Source organism: Falco punctatus, assembly GCF_963210335.1.
Source record: "Falco punctatus genome assembly, chromosome: 8".
NCBI lineage: Eukaryota > Metazoa > Chordata > Aves > Falconiformes > Falconidae > Falco > Falco punctatus.
In genome coordinates, this window is record NC_137588.1 from 30678904 (window position 1) to 30699519 (window position 20616).

General features: G+C 40.2%; 1 protein-coding gene across 3 annotated transcripts in view; it reads right to left on the minus strand.

The window, feature by feature from the left end:
* The window catches only part of HSPBAP1 (HSPB1 associated protein 1), a gene marked incomplete at its 5' end in the record, with an annotated part of 38119 nt that overhangs the window by 16956 nt on the left and 547 nt on the right, over nt 1-20616 (minus strand). For 2 of the 3 annotated variants that reach the window (XM_080399770.1, XM_080399769.1), the window contains 2 exons: nt 2403-2587; nt 8142-8327. In XM_080399770.1, the coding sequence (XP_080255896.1) occupies nt 2403-2587; nt 8142-8327 (371 nt within the window). The remainder of the gene's footprint in view (nt 1-2402; nt 2588-8141; nt 8328-20616) is intronic. The other variant, XM_080399771.1, reaches the window with a different exon arrangement.

A 20616-nucleotide genomic window follows, 5' to 3' on the forward strand; every position in this document is an offset into this window, starting at 1 on the left:
TTTTTAACCAACGAACTGAAAAGGAACTGGTAGGATTACCGAAATCTTGTCACAGTGGGTTCCTTTTCTACAATAAAAAGCCACAGTAAGAAGAAATGCACTAAAAGGTGTTCCAACCATAACAGATGGCACATTACTTGTGAATTATATTTATTTCATTTGCTGCTTATAATGAAGTTAATCTGTACCCGTATGTCACTTTAAAAGGTCTCATTTCTATTTAAACTTCACGCATGTATCTTGCTTCTGATTTATATCTCAAATTCTGTAATGAAATATCAACTGAACAAAAAATTTAAGATGCTAGATACTGCTCATAGATTAGACTAATGGAATCATTACCTTAGCCCACACAACTGTAAATGATAAACAGTGCAATCTAAATTTCAAACAACTTCTAAATGGCCCTATTAATCACTATAAATTACAGTGCAGTTGGCCTTCTTTTCCCCTTCAAATCACCTTACGTAAATCTAAATAAAATCTAAAAAGAAAAAAAGGGGTTATCATCAAATTTACACAAGAATGGAAGAGAATTTCTACAAAGAACTCTTTTGGCTGGTATAAATTGTATAGCAGTATTTCAAAAGCCATATGAGTTTGGAACTGATGGATGCATTTCACTCCCATGCCTGTGAAACTGGCAGATGACATACACCATATTTGCTTGCATAACACCATCAATTTTTTCCTTCCCAGATTCTGCTTTTAAAAAAAAAAATCCATGGCATAACCATTACATGTGTCTATTCTAAAACTGCAGTACAATCTGCTGCTTGTTATAGGTCAGGTGATGAGGTTGTGGCATGACACCTGCACAGAAATGGAACTCCTGGCACCTCCATTTTACTCTCGAGTGGGGGCAAGGAGGAGAGGAGGTAGCAAAAAGGCTGTTTCCTTCAAGTGTGTTTTTACTGACCAAATGAAACAGCAGGCTGTTCAGGTCTTCTGAGCTGCTATTATCTTGTGCCATAAAACACAGGAAAATTCTCTTTGTCAAGGCAGAAAGAGAGGAAGACCAAGGCAGGACCACAGACAGAAGAAGTCACTCCAAGATCTGGGGAAGCCCGTAACATCTCTGGAGCTCCCAACTTAGTTCCAAAAACATGGCCCAGTATAGCAGTTGTGCAGCCCAAGTTCATGTGAACCTGGCTGTGTTTCAGTGTGCTTAGGAAGGGGGAAAAAAGAAAGGTTAAGATAGTCTCTCTGCCCAAACCTCACGTTCCAACCCACAGAACAGGACAGGAGATGGTCTGTAAGAAGAGTGAGCACTGAAAAATACTAATATTACTGGTATAAAAGAATAAAATACATATAATGAGCATGGGAAGTGCTTTCTGAGGAAATAATTAATTTGAGGGGGCTTATCAGTTCATACTCTCTGTCATCGCAGGGATAAAGCGTTTGCAACAAATTATCATTTCATCTTCAGATTTGAAAGTATAGAAATGAGTAAGGCTTCATTTACTATTCTTTATATCTTTTGAAAAAATGCACCTTTTGCATAGCTATCCTTAATTTTGCCCTCTTACAACCTGCAAGTATCAGGAATGTAGATGAACCAATGCATTGAAATAGCAGACAGATGTGGAGAAAGTAAAAGAAAATATCCAAGGTAGGTGTCCTAATACCTGCATTTGGAAATAACCATAGATTATGTATGTTTGAAATAACCACAGATTACGTACTTCAGTGGACACGTTACTTCATGTATTTTACTGCCTTCACAGACAATCAAGGTGTAATAATCCCACAGACTCAGAATCACTCCTCCTCGCAAACCGTTAAAGATATCAAGGGAAGGAACTGTGCTACTTGAGAAAATGAGCCACAAGGCAAGACACGCAGTGAAACTGTGTTACAGCCTTGTCGTGACAAGTGACATGCCAGCAAATCCTCTCTGTTGAGTGGAACTCTTAATTTAGGTACCACTTGGGTACAATGTGGATCTGGGGCAGCAGCAGGGTCTCAGGTTTGCAGCACGCCAGGCCTGCCAGCTGCCTGTCACCTCCACACTCCATTCCCACCTCACGTGCACAGTTCCAGCAGAGGTGCAGGGAAGGTGTTCAGCTGCAGAGGTCACAGGCATGACTTACTTGGTGCTCCCCAAGCCTGCCCAGTCACAGAGCGATGCTGGGCTAAATGGGAAAGGAAGTGCTGCCAATCTGGTAGTTGTTTCTGTCACTTGTGGTGTTGTTTCTAAGCATACAAGGAGACCCAGAATTTTAGATGGCTGTCATTTGGTACTAGTTCCCCGTTAGCCTGAGGACCAATAGTTTTTATTTCAAAATTTTAAAATAAATGGCCAAAGGAGCAGACAGAGGGTAGCAGCAGAGGTTTCAGAAGTTACACTAGATAATCTGCAATGGTTAAATTAGGAAGAAATAATATTAATGCTTTACCTGGAAAAATTCTGGCTTGTGTTCAAATATCCTGGCGATGTATTTGTAGTCAGCATAAGCCCAGTATTTGGAGTACTCGTAACAACTGAATGGTCCAGAGAGAGAAGAAGGCTGCCCACAACTCCAAGCCAAAAACTCTTCAAGTGTTGCCTTCACGTAGTTACACCTGGTTTCAAATTGAGGAACTAGAGAAACAAAAGAAAAGCCAAATATTATGTGAGCACTGAACACAGAACCAGTAGTTTCCTTCTCAGCTCTGGTTAAATGCAACACAAGATACAAAGTGGGACTAGGTGGCTTGACTCTAGTCAATTAAATGGTTCTCATCACCTAACTCATGATCAAAATTTGAGACAATTGTTTTTTCATTAAGGTTTAAGTAAATGGCTGTTACCTTCAACTTTCTGAAGTAAAAGCACACCAACAGTTACTGTTCTTCACGTGCGAGGCATCCTTCAGCACAGTAACTCAATAATAAGCCTGAGTTCTCTAAACTGAGAGCCTGTCCTTTGCCTCATCTCCCTTCTTAAGTGTGAACTGCAAATATGCACACAAGTGTTTGTGTACCCTTTGCTTTGCCTCTGTGGATTTATGAAGATGGACACGTTCACCTTTCCCCTGCCCTAAAGCAATAACCAAATCGGCACGGTAATGCGTAGAAAGGGAATTATGGAGCCACCTGCATGCCAATGATCCATCTGAAATGCTGTGTGTCCTTATTTTTCATTTGAGACCGACAAAAGCATATTGCGATGTTCCTTGGCAGGCATAAAAGGTATTTACCAGCGGTGTTTTGCTCCCGTTGTGCTTTGGTCAGGCTGACTGATACAGCCTTTCAGCTCAAGGTCAGGTCACCTGGAAGGCCTGCAAGATAACCCTCATCACAGCATACTTTAATTGTGGTTTATCAGAGATCTTCATTTCCCACAGACACTAATTGTGCCAACTTCAAAGAGACTTGTCCAATGTCAAAAAAAAAAAGATATTACTATAACTACTACTGGGGAAAAACGACTGCAGCCTGCATGACTGACAATGACAGAGCTGCAATTTAACCTTGTGTAACTTGCACGGAGCTGCTCAGAAATGGGATCCTTTCGCTGGTGTGTAGCAGCAGCTCTTCGTCCTTTACCACTCCTGTTCTGTTATCACAGCAATTCCCATAGAGTCTCACACATTTGTTCTTACTCCCTTTGGGCGGGAGCAGAGCTTTTACAAACCTTTATCACTATCATTTTGCCATTTTCCATTGTAGAAGCCTAGGTAGTGGTTTTCCTTCCCCTCATGATCAAATTCATTAACTAAAAATGTCAGATAAGCCCCACTATTCAGCAATCCACAACCTGGGTCTGTGCAGTAGAAGGGCTCCCTACCTAAGAACTGGATACAAAACATATACATCACCTGCAATAACCAAAACCCCTATACCTGATTCCTGTCTGTGTTGCACTCCAATGCCCTCTCCTGATACCCAGTCATTAACACAATGCACATCATTTTACTGATGGTCTGATGGAAAAATTAGATAAGACACAGGTGGCTCAATATGTGCATTATTTTGATGAGAACAAAGAGTGCTTAGGACACTGCCCATTTTCCAAGATAACTTGGGAGCAAGTGTTTTAAAGGCAAGAAACATGCTCTTTCTACCTCACAGTGTATTTCACTCCAAGCTTCCTTTAAAAAAAACCAACTATGAATGACAAGACTACCTTCTAGGATACCGTCTCCTCAGAGCAGGGTTCTTGGTTTAATTTAGAACTTGTTCGGTACCAAAGTGTGGGTGCTTATGGAAAAAAAAATAATAAAAAATGTGTTTTGGCAATCTAGACAGATTGCTTAGATTTATAGACTGCAACTAGGGTGAAAATGTTAGCACTGGGCAGCTAAAAGCAAGAACATTATTAACCAGTTTGCTAATACTTCATGACTAAAAGCCAACAGGGTTTTATAATTGATAAATTGTAGATTAAACCATGCAAGTCTAAAGTAAGTTAACAGTGCTGTCTGGTGACATGGTATCTGAAGGCATGACAGACCTCCTCTCCCCCACCTAATGCCACAGACTGAAGCCAGCAGGAGGGAGAGAGGAAAGAAGTGCTTTTTGGAGGAAACAGCTTCCCTCCTCAGTTAAGGCCTGGTCCCGACAGATGCCAAATTCTGTTCTACTCAGAAGGACAGTGTTTGCAATGTATACTAAGGGAAGTGTAGGAAAAAAAGATAATAGCCTTAGAAAATACCTTAAAGCTCCAGTAAGAATGCAAGTGAAATGTCTCATCCACTTCTTTAAATTTAAAAGAAAACCAAATGTTCATTTAGAGCTGCTGGGGAATTAAAATTATTTAAATGAGTAATCCAAGAAAGGAATAGCCACTTAATACTATAACAGCACAGGCACGCTCACAAACCACAGAACCGGCCATCCACATCCAACTCCAAAGCTCAGCTTTATGTGACATTTATTCAGTGTTTGGTATTTATATTGTATTTTCAGCCTCCTGTTCAGCTGCTAAGTCTATAGCCACCTTTGCAGTCCCTCTCTATATCAAACCTCAGAGGCTTCAATTCTTTTGCTGCCCTTAGTGGCAAAACCTCTTGGGCACATGTCCAGGTTGCAGCCCTTTTCTATCCAACTGCATATCTGACAGCATCAGCTCTACCCAGCATCTCTAAGAGGAATTTCCTCCAGAGATCTTGTGACTCGTAACTGATCAGCATGACAACCTCTTGTTCTCTCCAGCTTCTTGACAGTAAACTCATTGTTTATTCATTTTACTACACAACCAGAGAAAATGGTCAAAGTTAAGAAACATCTGCATATGGAAGTCAGTTTTGTGTAAGCTTTCTTCTCCCTTTGTAATTGCTGGTGTGCTCCAGGTGGCCATCAGATAGATGTGCTATAATGCTGCATTTTCTCTGCCAGAAACACAACTTCTGTAGTTGCTGCCCACCCTTTATCCCACCTCAGAAAAATAAATCTTCTAGCATGGCTGGAACTAGATGGGTAGGGATTTCCTGATTAATAGCACCTTCATTGTTCTTGTAATGAATGCTGGTACTCTCTCTGGAGGTATCTTATCTCTGTCAATGCTTAATCCCCCGATTGTATTTTTTCCCCTCTTACAGCCACATACTGTTTAACTTGTGTAATCAGACAGAATACTATCACACACACAAACTTAGGTAGGTAAAAATAATTCACACAAATAATACTGCTAGCTGCTATGTTTTCTGTTTCAAGTGTGTGTGCCTTCCACATCCATATGCCTCAGGAAGCTCTTTAACAAGAAAAGCAAATACAACATCCAAGCAACTCCCACCAAGTTGCCCTATTTACAGTTCTCACTTCTTTATATTACAGAACCTTCAGTTTGGGAATCCCCATCCAGGCTGCAGATGTGGCACTAAAGAAAGATAAAAAAGTCGTCATAGTAAGAGGTCTCAAATAGTTTTGAATCTTCCAGACAAACGTCATGGCTTAAATAATCTCAGAAACTCTGAAACAGCCATTTCAGAGTGACACTAAAATATACCTACAAGCAGAAAGTTTCTTTCTTGTACATGTTTCCAGCTCAGTGGCAGGAGTGGTCCCATCTAGTCTTAAGGCAATTAATCTATTGTAAACATGGGAGGAATATTTAGAGAGATCAATGCATTTTTACTTGTATTCTCCTGTTGCTTTCTCTAACCACATCACTGCCTCTGTTTCATCTTGGAAAGCTACCACGAACAGTGATAACAAAGAGAGGCCCTTGTGGAAAAACAATGTTAAGCATACAAGAGTGAGATCAACCATCTTCCAAATGACAGTGGTACATGAAATGTATTACATTATTTCAGACTCTGAGATGGCTTGGCTAATGGCTTCACTAATATATCCTTACAATGCAAATCTTTTATAGCATCATAGGTCTTATTCAGTTATAATACAACCCCTGAAGGTTCGACCCATCTTCCTGAAGACATTTCTAGCTCATATTCACACATAATGGAGGATCCTGGAGACAAAATGATTGCTGCCTAGGGGTTGATGCCTTTAGGAAAAAACAAGATACAGATAGGTGTAACTTCAAGATACAAATTTCAGTTTAAATCCACTCTATATTCCTAGTGACTATAGTTATGTGATGACTCTTGTCTACTTGGTTGGTAGCATCAGTCCATCACTTTCCTACATAACACTCCATCAGTCTCATCAGAAACTTTCCCAGCTGGCATACCCATTTGGCTCTCAAAAAGCACCTACTAATTAATGGAGAGTAGCATCAAAACTATCATTTTACCTGGTAACCCTTGTGTATTAAAACTGAGATGTATTAACAAGTTATCAAGGAAATGTCACATACATACAATGTCTTCCCTATTGGCAATGGGATGCCTTTTACATGTAGTGCAAGAACTGGCTGATACCTCACTGAACTATGGCTGTGAAGACGTGTATCAACATATTAATTTTACACCTCAGTTATCCCATCTGTAGAAAGTGAGTATGTAACATCTGTTTTCCCAGAAATGGCACAGGAATCATTAATCCATGCTGGTAACATGCTCTGAAATCCTAAAATGCCAAGCGTTTTCCCTCTAACACTTCTTTCGCTTTCATCACTGCTCTTGCACTAATTGAACATGAAATAATTTGGTCATGACGCTGTGAAGAAAGCAAATTTGACAGTGTTGTTAAGTTAGATCATGTGATGTAATGCTACCACTTACATAGGAACTGGCAGACCCTCATCTGGAGTCTTTGTGCGGACCCTACATTCCAAGAAAGAGGTAGTCCAACCTAAGAAGGCTGGAAGAGTACAGAAAGAATAGCTACGTGGGGTGTAAAAAACCATGACTTATACTGAACACTTTATAAGAACTGGGTTTGTCTGGCCTAGTGAAAAAAAGAGACTGAAGGGAGATAAGATACTTTAGGCAAAAGGGAGAAAGTGCGCAGCAAAATGTATTTTGGTATGTGGTTAGGAGGGTGAAGGATGTACAGGGCATGAATAAAGCAATGCAGAACCTCTTAAAATGGCTAGCAGATCGCCACCCTGGAGCACATTTCCTGTGTCTTCCCTCCCTGGTATGAAACTCTCTCTGTCCATGGATTGACTATGACTTACACTGTGTGGTACAGACAAAAATGAAGTTGTAGTATTTAAAATTGAATGCAAAAATTGTCTTTATCCCGTGGTGTGTTCCTAGATGTCTGAGTGAATTTGGAGGGTTAGATTGAAATTATTTTTCTGGTGTTGAGTGATTTTCTTAATGCTTTATACTACAGCATCTTTCATCACAAGACCTTAAATTACTGACAACCACCACAGCCTTACAAAACCTCTGGAGGAAAGTGAGAATTATCACCATTTTACAGATAAAAATACCCCAAGATAGACTGGTTAATTGGCTAATGCTTTAATGCACTCAGGTTTGTGGATATGGAAGCTCAGCTCATGTGAACAACTGAATCATGTATAAGACCAGGACCAAACACACATGCTACAAAGCAAGGAAAGAGAACTGAGACACTTGATTCTTACACGTGTTACCCACCAGGCTTCCTACTGAGAATAAACATGCAAGAAAGAGAAAAGAGAGTTCCACTATTGCCCAAAATCCCATGTTCTAAAAACAAAGCCTGCGGCTAAAAGCAATACATTAGAGAGTAAACAGTGACAACAGAGAGGCAGATGATTGAAGAACCTAAAAAAGAGAGTTGTGACATGTAATGCCTGTCCACCTCAGTCTCACCTAAATCCACTGTCTTCAGCCCTAGCCTAAACTGGACTATCTTTCCATCCAACATTGCAGAAAGGTACTTTGCATTCCAGTGCAGGGCTGGCCAGTCGTCAACCATGTTACAGAATACTGCAGGTTGCTGTAGAGACATCACAATTTCCTTGGTTTGCTCAGGAGTAAACGGTTTGACATCTTCACCTATGTAAAGAAAATAAACCAACAGCTTAGACAGATGATTTATGATATATTAAGTGTTACCTCCCATCTCCCACAGCACAGGAAACATTAAGAACACCTTCATTTATGGTTTATCTTTTTATTACATTTGTAGATTTTTTAAAGTCAAACTTCTATTGCAAATGCTGAAAGAACATTCTTACACTGAATTAAGGTTTAAAGCAGTGTATTAGCACACAACATGTAAAAATAAAAATAAAAATAAAAATATGTGTGTGCTTATAATTTTCACTTGTAGCTTAGGCAATAAAGCACTGTAGCAAAACTATTTAGAATTAGGCTAACAATAAAAAAACCTTACAAATAACGTCCAGAGCTTAGAGAACATAAATTTTATGAGTAACAGTCTTTCTGCATGGGATTCTTTCCAAGAAGCATAGGGCACTGTCAGAGATGGCAAACCAGGCTCCTATGCATTCGATTTAAACAAGGAATAGCAGCATAACCAAAACAGCAGGTATTTTTAAAGTGTTTTAAAATTTCTTTTCATCTACAGAATTTTAGAAAAAGGAAATTGTGCCAATCCAAGAACTAAACTAACCCAAGATTTCCATTTACTCCTTTGCTGTTTAGAGATTTATATGCCCCACTGAAACTGTCAAGCTGAAATGCTGGCAACCTTGAATAAACTCAGCACTTTCAGAACTACTTTTCTTTAGGGACATATTGAGAAGGAAAACCCGATCTTAAAAAAAACCCAACAACGTAACAGCTCCATAGAGCTGAAGCAGTGGACTACAACTCTGGATCATAAAAAAATCCATTCATTATTTTAACCACTATTGAAGTTAACTCATCCATAATTTGTGTCTGTATAATGCCTAAGATTTAACATGCTGAATCGATAGGTACGGTTCCCCATGACTCCTAGCTGCTCATTTAAAACAAACCAACCATTTCACTCACTCTATTTAGGGGTCAAATTATAGCCTGGTATGCGCGATGGGTTAAATAAATGCAGGGCAAGAATATTCCCTGTACTGCTGGGTGCTGATGCTGCCTCTCACTCCTTCCTATGTGTGGCTGGTGGGACAGGTAGTGGAGAACCAGCCAGACACAGGGCAGCCCTGCGGAGCCAGCCGGGGGAAACACAGAAGAGAACCAAGCAGGAACAAGGTCTTCAGGACTGTTTAAAACATAACAGTTTAAAATATATGAATGCTGAAGTGTGAATGGCAGGAATAAGAGGAGCTCTGTGCATGCTGTATGCCGTATGTCTTTGGTATCTTTTCTGAGTTCCCCTTTTGACAGAGTTTATACTCCAGCATAGCTGTACTTTTTAGTTTTCTGAATTAAGTTGCTGTCTTCACACAAATTCAGTGGGAGGTATCAGCATCGGGGCTTCCTACAGTCGAGGGGTCCCATCTCCCAAGGACTTTCAGGGAAACTAAATCACTCTTTCCTTTCACTCATGAAAACTCCACCTTGAAGCTTTAAAACGAAAGACCTCCAATATTTGTTTCTTCATAGAACATAAAATTTTTAAATGGCTTCCTTTTTTTAAGGCAGATGATAGGAGGGAGTTTGGGGTTTGGTTTGTTTTCCATGTCTCCTCTCATATGCAGAGCAACACTTGACAGGATGGTGTTGCTGTGACACAGAGATATCTATGACACTTGGACTTCAGTCTCACGCTCCAGCAACTTGCACAACCAGGACATAAGGAGGCCTCACAGGGACCGTATGTCTTACCATATGGTCTTCCCTACCCCTAGAAAGGGATCTCTGGGGGTTCCTGAGCAATAGGTTAGTATACCTAGAGAGAGCAAGTCCAGAGAAGGCAGGAAGGCCATCTGCAGACACAACGGCACGTGCTGGGGCAGCCACCAGGAGCTGGCTGTACGCATGGTAAGAGGTTAAAGCTCAGCACGTTTTTTCACAGTGATGCTGTTCAAAGCCTAAGGCAAGACTCGGTCCAGATCCGAACACTTGCATGGCGTTTATAAAACTTCTGTCTTTATTCCGTGCAATTATAATCTCATACAGAGGCAGCTTTCACGATGCAGGAGCTGGCTGGCCTTACATACCTTTCAGATTTTCCAATTCATAAAAATGAAATTATTCCTGCTTAAGCTAAATTTATCACCCCACGGCTGTCTTTTTGACTACTCAATTGTTCTTGTTTTAATGGCACTACATTTAATTATTTTTAGAGGATGTAAATCCAAAGAAATGCAAGAAATTGGTGGCACTTTTTTGGAGGATTTTGTAGAGGTGAGTTTATTGCAAAAGCTTCAGTTTTCTCCTGTAATGTCAGTCAACAGTTGGGATGAGCTAAAAGCAGAAATTTTACTCGGAGAGACAGGAAGGCTCACTGAAGCCAACTGTTGATGTGGTGTGGCTTTCTAATGTGATTTCCACATACATATTGTGCTTTCGAAAGGTGTGGTTTCCACCACAGTGAATATGCAGTAGGAAGCTCAGAGCTAAAGCTACTGGGAGAGTTTGTATCAATGCCAAACAAAAAACCACAGTTAAGACTGAAGAGCCTATCCTCTACTGAATGTTATCTGGGGGGTTTTGTCATGTCATCACACTTTAATCAGTTGTAAACCTATTTCTCTACAAAATTTAGAAACAATGAAAGAAGACAGTCTGTCGTAGTAAGATGCTTATCATCCCTATCTTCAAACAGTATTAAAATCATTGTTAAATGAGAATATATCTTTTCCTGATAGAGATAATCACATACAATACATGATATAATCAGCAATGAAGTTTGAAATGTTTTAGAAAATTTAAAGCATTAGATAAATAAACATCAGGGTTTTTTTTGCAAAGAAATGGGGATTCTTGCTGATTTTGTGCGAAGATTGTTTGTCTTACTTCAGTTTTATGTATTCCTTACTGAGAACAGCAGTCAGCTAAACATAATTCTTTCCCCATATTTTTCATGCATATCTAAACACCTGTTAGAGAGAAGGCACATGATAGAAGGTAAATATCATAAATAGATGTTATGATAATTTGAAGAACTCTGCTCATGACCAACAGAGATTTCAGACGGAACTATATGCTGTAGGAGTGGTTAAAAGTATTTAAAAGAGATATCTGAAGATAGCTCTTGGAAGACAGATTAGAAGAAAAATCTGTAGTTTAAAATAATAATAACCTTTTCCTTAGTTATTGTTGTCATAGCTTCACAAAGACCTCATAAGTGGGGCTCTTGGTTCTCAGCACTTCCTAACCCGAAATTGATGATAACTGGTTCCTAGGCAAAACCCGAGGCTGTACAGCATATGTAAGTGCATACAGTTTGGACAACTGTGTATTAAGTAAAAGGTGTATAAATAAAATGTGTTGCAAAGAAACAAAGTATCTATGGCACATCTTGGGCATTACATATCAAATTCCTATGGGAGACCAGGTAGCCGGAGAGAACAGAAATGCATATTCCCTTTGAAAAGAAAAGCTCTGTTGGAGTCTTCATTTTCTCTGTTGTACTCTGATCCAAAAGAGAAAAGGAATACTTTAAATTAGTTCCATCAGCCTCAACAAATGATGTGGCTTCACAGTACAAAAGGAAGCAGGAATAATTTGTCTCATGTTTTGACTTTACACAACACATGTATAGAATCCAACCAGGAACTGAAAAAACGAACGAAGTTTTAGCTCAAGTTTTGTGACTGTGACAGCTTATATAATTGGCGAAAAACGTAGGTGTTCTTTAGAATGATAACACATTGCAAAACAGAGATCTTCCAATTAAAAACCCAAAGCTCTCCAGTCATTTTTACATGAAATGTTGTCAAATATGAAGACTCATCCAGACTCAGTACTGAGGGCAGGTAAAAGAAAAGTGACGAATTGGCTACGTACTTTCCAGCACACTTTGTGCTTCTAAGATAGAAAATAATTTAATGTTTCTGATTAACAATTTTTCTGAATAACTGAGCAGGGTTTGGGAATAAAGAGTTTAACACAGCAGGCAGTCTGACAAAATTGGACTTGATCAAAGTTGTTCAGAAGTTAAATGTACTGTCATTAAAAAGCTAAATGTACTGTCATTCATTGAAAATAATTTAGTGTATTAGAAGAGTTCATTAGTACATTGTAGCGGGCTTCTGCCAAAACACCCTGCTGCTTAAATATGAGATTTAATTGAGAGGTATTAAAATTATTTTCTGAAAGAGTACAAGGAAATCCTGGTAACGTATTTGGTATAAACACCGTCAAATTGTTTTTCTTGCAAATCTGTAATGTTTCATTATCCTTATTTCTTAAAAAAAAAAATACAAAAAGTTAAAAGAAAAATTTGGCATTTTGAATACATTAACACAGTGCAGCTGGGTCACTCAAAAAATGAACTAACCTCCAAAATCTTAACTATCCAACAACTAGGAGTGGGAAAGAGAAGGTATGGGGGAGCATGGGGAAATGCCCCAAACCAAAGAGAAGTGACTTGGTTTGGAGGTCAGACTTAATGATTTCACACTACATTAACTCTGTAAATTAAAAAACAACTTCAAATAATCTGCATGTGATTACAACATTATGCACTATGATCAGCCTACTCTGGGCAAACAGGATGCATCTAAATATACACAAGTAGTTTCAGGATTTATCACATGAACATTTAGGTAATACTTCCTGACCACTTTATTGCTGTTACTATTATTTTTGACTGTGGGAATGCCAATACTGCAGTTGCAGCATAGCTGGGGGGCATCTAACCTAGATTTGCATAGATATTTTGGCTAGTGAAGGATAGTTAGCAGTCCCATGTAGCCTCTCAGGATAGACTGGTCTGCACCTGTAAGACTGGCACCTGAAGCTTACTCTGGTAGCCTGAAGCCAACACACCCTTCCTTGCCCCTTGTGTCTGCTACTGTGGAAGGAGGGTGTGAAAAGAAAAGAAAGAGGCCAGAAGAGGAATTTGTATTTTCATGCACTTTCCAGTCCTCCTGTGGCGGGGCTGAGCATCTCACAGTTTTTCTTACACCAAGTGTGAGTGACTCAAGACATGAAGCAAGATAAGAGTGTGGGCTATGCCCTCAAACCTCAAACTGTCCCTCTGATAGAGAAAAGAAAATAGCTGCCAGACTTCTTAGGGGTGGAGTAAGAGGTTGAGCCCAGAATACAGCACTGGGAGTGACTTCCCACCCCTGCTGTAAATGACAGCAGACCATCTCAAGTGTACATTTATGAAATTCCTCCGTAAATCCCTTAGGGCTCTTCCTAGAAAGCTCCTCCTGAACCCCCTGCCAGCTTCATGCCCGTTGTCTCTTCTCCTCCAGTTCCGTAGCGCGCTTTTAGAACACAGCCGTGTCAATTTTCAACCAACTAACTTAATGCTGAATGACCTCAGCTCCTCTGGTCTCTTCTAGTGGAAGCAAAGCCTTCCTTTCCCTCCTTGTCCTTACAGCCTCTGCCTGCATCTTCTGCCACTTGAAATACACACTCCCACTCGCCAAACCCAGGAACAGCAGGATATGTACAACTGACAGAAGTCATAGTAGATGTATTTCCAATGAACTTTATACATATCTTACTGGTAAATTTGCTGAAAGCAAAGTGAAACACAATGAAACTGCAGCACTCATCAGATAAATGGTATTTTATTTTATTTTGGAGGAAAGGACTATGGTCTTTGATCAAAACTTTCCATCAGGATACAAAAGTTTCTCCAAAGGAAAGGCAGTTCTTCCTTAAGCTAGGCTGCTACAATTCTACCTTTCTGTCTGTTTGGGGTGTAAATTACACCCACCTGCTGCTAAGGGAATGTAATAGCAAAAGCCATTTCTTCCCAATACCTCACCCACACTGATACACGTTTTTCACAACATTTCCTAACAGCTGGGAAATCTGACACAAAACTTAATACTAATATAACATTACGATTGAAGGTAAGGGAACTGGTACATCAGGGAATCAGCATCCATATTTCTAAGAAAAAAAGAATTTGTTCATGTTTTAAGTAAAGTTTATTTCTTTTTTTTTCCTATTCCTTATTAGCAGTAAATATGAATGCACTATATCAAATTCACTGTCAGAAACTGTAACCATTTATGACTTTATTGTCCTATCCTGCAAACTTGCCTGATAAGAACTTCAAAATGACAGCAATGAAAGAATTGAAATCTTCTAAAATAAACCATTATTCCATAAGCTACTGTAGTGATAGTCAATAGTATTTTAAAAATATGTTTTCTCCCAAAAGCCATTGTAATAAATAGTCAATAATACAACTGAGCCTTTTGCATTTGATGGGGTTACAGTGGAAGCATGCATGACTTTGTTCACTATTATGCTATATAGGATACAAATTATGATTAATGACTGAGTCACTTAGAGGTATAATTGTCAGAATTACAATACACTTCAAAAGAATAAAAGAAGTATTTTGGAATTACATAAATTATTGAATTGAAAGAAAACAGAGAGACCTAGCATGTGAACCTCAAGAACAGTTTCTGAAGCGCACAATAACCAACATGCACAACCAGGGTATTAGATTCAGAGACTGCCATTACTATAGGAATATTAAACAAAAAGCATGGCTATTATTCCATCTGTTTATATTATTCAAATTCTTTCAGCAGGGCTAAAACAAGCAGAAGTGAGCTTAACCTTTGTTTCACGTTGCTATTTTTCTTTATAAAGGTTGTCATGTAACAACATGAAATTTGTCTGTGAAAAACTTAACTGTATGTTTTGGATCTTGGGGTTCTTACAAGGAACATAAACTCTTGCTTTGACGTAACGTAGAGCTAAGGATACATTCAGCCTAATACAGCTCACCAAAATGTGAACTACCAAGCTCTTCTAATTTAATTTTCAACTTTAACATGTCATTACTGTTAGGTTCTGTTTTTTAATATAAATATTAAAGATAAAAGAAACTGTTTTTACTGAAAAAGCACAGCCTTGTTACATAGAAGCTTATCTTTCACAACTTTACAATACAACAAGCTGCTGCTAGTGGTGTCAACCTATCTTTACCATCTTCCCTCCAGAGATTTTCTTTCTCTTTTCTTTTTCAAGTAACAACTGCCTGCAAAGTTTCTTTATCTGTAAACACCAAGAGCTAAATATCAGAAAAGATCAAGGCCCAAGTCTCCACTCAGATGTGCAAGAACTCTTGTTCTAATCGGCTGCACCTGCATTTCTGGAAACTGAAGGTGACCTTTAATTTTAGAAGAAACCATGACAGTACTGCTGCTTTGAATTTGCTAAGTTCTTTGCAAGATGCAAAATTTAAGAAAACTCAGTATTTGTCAACCTATTAGTATATCTGTAAAAGTCCTTTCAGTAAAGGAATTTCAGTATTTTCAGATTCCTTTTCAACATTAATGTCACTACATCAACCACTGACTAATTGAGTATTAGTATTAGAAGCAATACTGTCTTCTATATCCAGTCTTCAAAAGCACATGACACTTGGAATTTTAAGATAACCCCCTGAACATTATCAAAACAATAAAATTGTAAAAAGTTAAAGTTGCACAAAATACCAAGACATCCAAACTGCCTTACCATCACTCTTGCTGAAATACTCTAATAGAAATCAAACTCTGGTGCTACCATCTCTACTCCCAATCAATCTCATAGTGTCTGTGATCACAAAGCATATAATAATTTAATCTTAAATCATATATGCCCCTGTTCAGAAAAACACAGACCTGGAAATACCATTTAGCCTCTTCTTTCTACACAGAATTACATGACAAAGAGTCACATTACTAAACAGAGACACAACATTTTGTGAGCATTACATCTTCAATATGGACCTGATCCCAAACACGTACCCAGTGAGGTCTTCAGAAGACCCATTTGAAGAGCACACAGCATACCTAGTGCATGACAGCCAAGCATGACTAGCCAGAACAATAGAAACAAACTCCTTAATGCCTACATCATGAATGATATCAGAGCAATTATTAAATTACTCCTTGCAGCTTCAGTCTAAGACAATAGGAAAACAATTACAAAGTCTGATCAGAAATGAGAAACATATTCACCAGTGACACAACGGGCAGACCAGTACCAAAGCACTGTGACTTGCTCTTCTTGCTGGCATCAGGGACAATGAGATCTGCACGGAGGCAGTCCTAGCCCAATGAGACAGGTGATTTTCACCTTGTATTCCCAACTCAAGCCTAACACCCTCGTGTGAATCTGTTCATTTTCATAATTCTCAGGTTTTCAGGAAGACAGAAAACCATCAGTCTTTGAAGCAGGATTTCCCTAACACAACTTTGGGATGCAAAATACTCTACTGATGTTGTTTGCAGTCAGTGGCCCTGAATAAAATGAAAGAACATAAGGACCGTAGCCTGCTGATGTTGGAGCTTCAAAATAATGTCCCTAAAATACTCAAGATGCTGAGCCTGAGGGCTGTCTCAGTGAGGTAGGGAAGCAGCCATCAAAATGAGTTTGGACGAAAGACATCATGCAGTTTCCACCTCCCCCTCAAAGATACAATCATTATCTGCATGTTCATTGTTAAGCAGGTGATGAATGGCAGAACAAGCAGAAATGGAGTACAAAATGCTTTAAATGTACTCAAAGCCCAAGTCAGGTGTGACTTTTGCATACTCCTTTTGAGAGCTACAGCAAAGAACTTACAGCGTTGTCTACGGGTGATCTGATGAGACTGATTTCCTTGGCCAGCCACAAAGGTGGACTCCACAAGAAAAAGGAGCTACCCCACATCTCCCTACAGGACCTAGCAATGGGCTCTGGCTCACCGCAAATCTGAAGTCATCACCACTACAGCAGTCACTTTGCAATGTGGATATACTCAGCCTGCAAACAAAAGGTATAAAAGAATGCCCACTGGATACCACTGACATCTAAATTTAAGAACAAACCTGTTCCGCTTTCATAAGCTGAAGATGTGTCTGTATTTTTGTTCCTTGTTGATACTAGTAAAAAGAAAAAGGAAACACTGTAAAAGCATTTTCCTCCTGAAGTACAAGGAAATCATTATATGATGTTAGAGCTGGAAGTCTACCTGCCTCTCAATAAAAAGAAAGGTGAGAAAAGATGCTGAAAGGTACAAAATGCACAGACTGGAAGGTGCCCAAACCGAGCCCAAAACAGCTCAGATCCCAAACAACCTGCTCCTAAGCTACTAAAAGGAAAAGGATGTCAAAAGTCAATGAGGGAAGAACAGGATTTGCTCACACCTCACACGCTCACCTTCAAAAGTGTTGTTCAAGACAAGGGGTGTAAAGAAGAGAACCATTCCAGCTCTCTGCTACACTAGTGCTGTTTATGGCAGCTCTCAAACTACACTGTCACAACTCCAGCTGAAGTCTAGAAGTTGAGGGAAATCCCTGGAAAACAGGCCTCTTTTTGGATGCTGGAAGGAAACTCAGAACTGGCTAAATGCCACTTTCGAATCTTTGAATGAATTTTGGGTCCTGACCATGTTGTGCCAAAACGCTTCTAGCCTTTTTAGGGTAAGCAATCAATTGCTACTTGTCAGATTGCAAGATATGAGTTGATACAAGAAAGTACATGACTGTACACATGGTGTTAGGAATTGCTGGGAGAGAGGCATGAGAAACAAGGGGATGCTGAAGCTCGTTGAACCTCTCCGAAGAAAGCCACATGGGAGAGCAAATCTGTCAAAACCCTGAAAACCGGAGAGAGCAAATGGCACTTCCTAATGTGCTAAGAGCTGGGGTTTGACCCATGGTGGGGATACTTTCCTGGATTGGACTCAGCTCAGCCATTACATCACAGGTGTGTTTAAGCTGAATTAGAATCTCCAGATACCTCGAGGTTATAACCAACCTGTCAAAACCTTCAGTTTATCTTAATAAGCCAGGCTTAAATCAGCACAGTCTAGGCGCCAACTCATAAGCGGAACAGCCAGGCCTGCCTCAGGGATGGGATGAGCATTTGGCGGCAATTAACAGCATCAGCCATATAATTTTTACTTGTCACCACTAGTCTATCAGAGCTCCTGGCCACCAGCTCCTCCTAAGATGAATTCCAGAAGGTTTCAGGCATGAATACAGAGACGCAACCACCTTGAGAGCTTTCAGGTTTGAAACGGAGGCACCTATCAATGGATACACTATTATGGTTGGGCAATTATTAACTAGATGGGCTTCTGTATCACAGTTTTGGGTCCAGACACCGTCAAGTCCACGCAAGTCTTGCTAAAGGCATGAAAGTTCTGGGCCAGGAGAAAAAATAATCTTTCCACTTGCCTGAATATATGTGCACTTCATCTGATAATATTCAAATCTCTTTAGCTACATTATAATGAGGTTAAAGCAAGAAAAGATTTCCCCACCCCAAATATTACAAATGTCAGTAATGAGAACAGTAAAAATGTCACCACATGGAGAAAACGAGTGAAATTAGCATATTTAGAGAAGTATTATACCCATGAGTGAAATAATGCAATCAGCTAGCTGCAAGATAAAGCTAATTTGGTTTCCAACAGTTTATCAACAATGCACTGCTCCTTTACATTAACAAATTTAAACAGCACCATATCCTGCAAACAAGAATAATTCACACAGAATATTACACTGTGTTAATTAAATAGCTGGAATAGAAAAGGTCAGGACATGACTGAAAGATGCACATATGGGTTGTGAAGCTATGAAAAGATGAAGCGATTTCAAATCAAGCAATTAAAATGAATTATTTAAATCATGATTATGTCAGCAATAAATACACCTAGATTTTCCGAGCCTATTTTGACAGCTCCTTTCTTTTGTTGCTCTTTCTCAGAAATTTCTCTTTCTTGCTGACCCACACAAGTGAAAATATCTTTAAACCCATCATAAGATGGGGTGACTTGGACAAGTTATCAGAGTTATCCTGCTTATGTTCCAGTTTTCATTTTACTACACAGTTAGTATGAGGGAAGTTTTGCAGTTAAAGGACACTGCAAAGCCCCACTTGCCTTATTTCTGGGTGGGCTTTCTGCCACTAGAACAACGAAGAAACACAACTACTACAGTTAATAGAAAAATGTTCAAAGAGATAAATATTTTTTCACTTTGTTTACTTCTGCAAATGACAGCACTTTTTCTTTGGCACAATGCCACTGAATCACTTAAATTATACTAGTAACATAGCCATTTTAAATTGAAAGATCATTTTGGCATGGGCTGAACTATGCTGAGGTGGTAATGTACAAAAAAGACCTAGTAAAACAGGGAATTAATCTTACTTGAGGCCCCAAACCACTACTGGAAAATCCATCGGTCAGGACCATATCTGAATCTTGTCCTCTATTTTTTACAGCATTTTTGTCATTACAGTTGTACACGGCAAGCTCAAATTGGTTTGATACTATCCGTATATATGTGTGTCCATCCCATTATTTAATTGTGCATGACTTTTATTTTTCCTGGGGAATTTCCTTAACTTTTCTAGACAAAAATCTCATTTTCTTTTTGATCACAGTTCTGCTGACTTCAATGGGTAAAAATTCATTTTGCACCTTCAGTGCAACTTCTAATTCAGACCTCGGCCTAACCAACAGAGCTGCGTGGGCTGAACAAAATGCACCGTCCAAATGTCTGGGGAAGGATGTCACGGCAGCGTGTACCTGTGGCTGCAGACCCCTGGTGCTGGCAGCACCGTGGAGCCCGGCAGACACCCCACCGCCCTCCACGCCGCCGAGCGGCACCCAGAGCGGCACCCAGGGCGGGTCTCAGGCCCGACCCGCCGCCCAGTGCTCCCCGGTCAGGCACATCGGTCGGGCCAGCCTCCAGACTTCTGGGCAGAACGCCTAAGCAAGCCAAACCGAAATACCTAATTTTTGCCGGGAAGATGAAGCATTGTGCAGCACACGAGCCATTAATTTTACGACACGCGCAGATGGCGGATATACAGATACCCACACAACCCAACGGCTCTGATATATACTTCAATCTTTTTAATGATAATAGTTTCTAATGAGCTTCGCGTAGCCCACATGACGGTATATTCACCCGAATTACTTTACCACGGATTTCAGCGCAGGCTGTAAAAAGCTACTACTTTCCCCCCACGGTTCGGCCCACGGCTGCCCTGCATCCACCTCACCACAAGGACAACCTACTTCTCCCGTCAAAATGACGGAGAGCGCGGAGAAGCGCCGCGGCAGCGCTCACCGGCATGGCGGCCCCCGCGCCGGCTGAAGGGCCGGCCCGCCTCTGCCCCGGCCACTGCAGCGGGAACGGGCCGGCGGCCGGGGGGGACGTTTCGGAGGAGGAGCCGGAGCAGAGGCACGGCCGCCCCGCTCCCGCCCCCGCTTCGCCCCCTCCCCGCTCCCACCCGCCGGCCCGCGGCC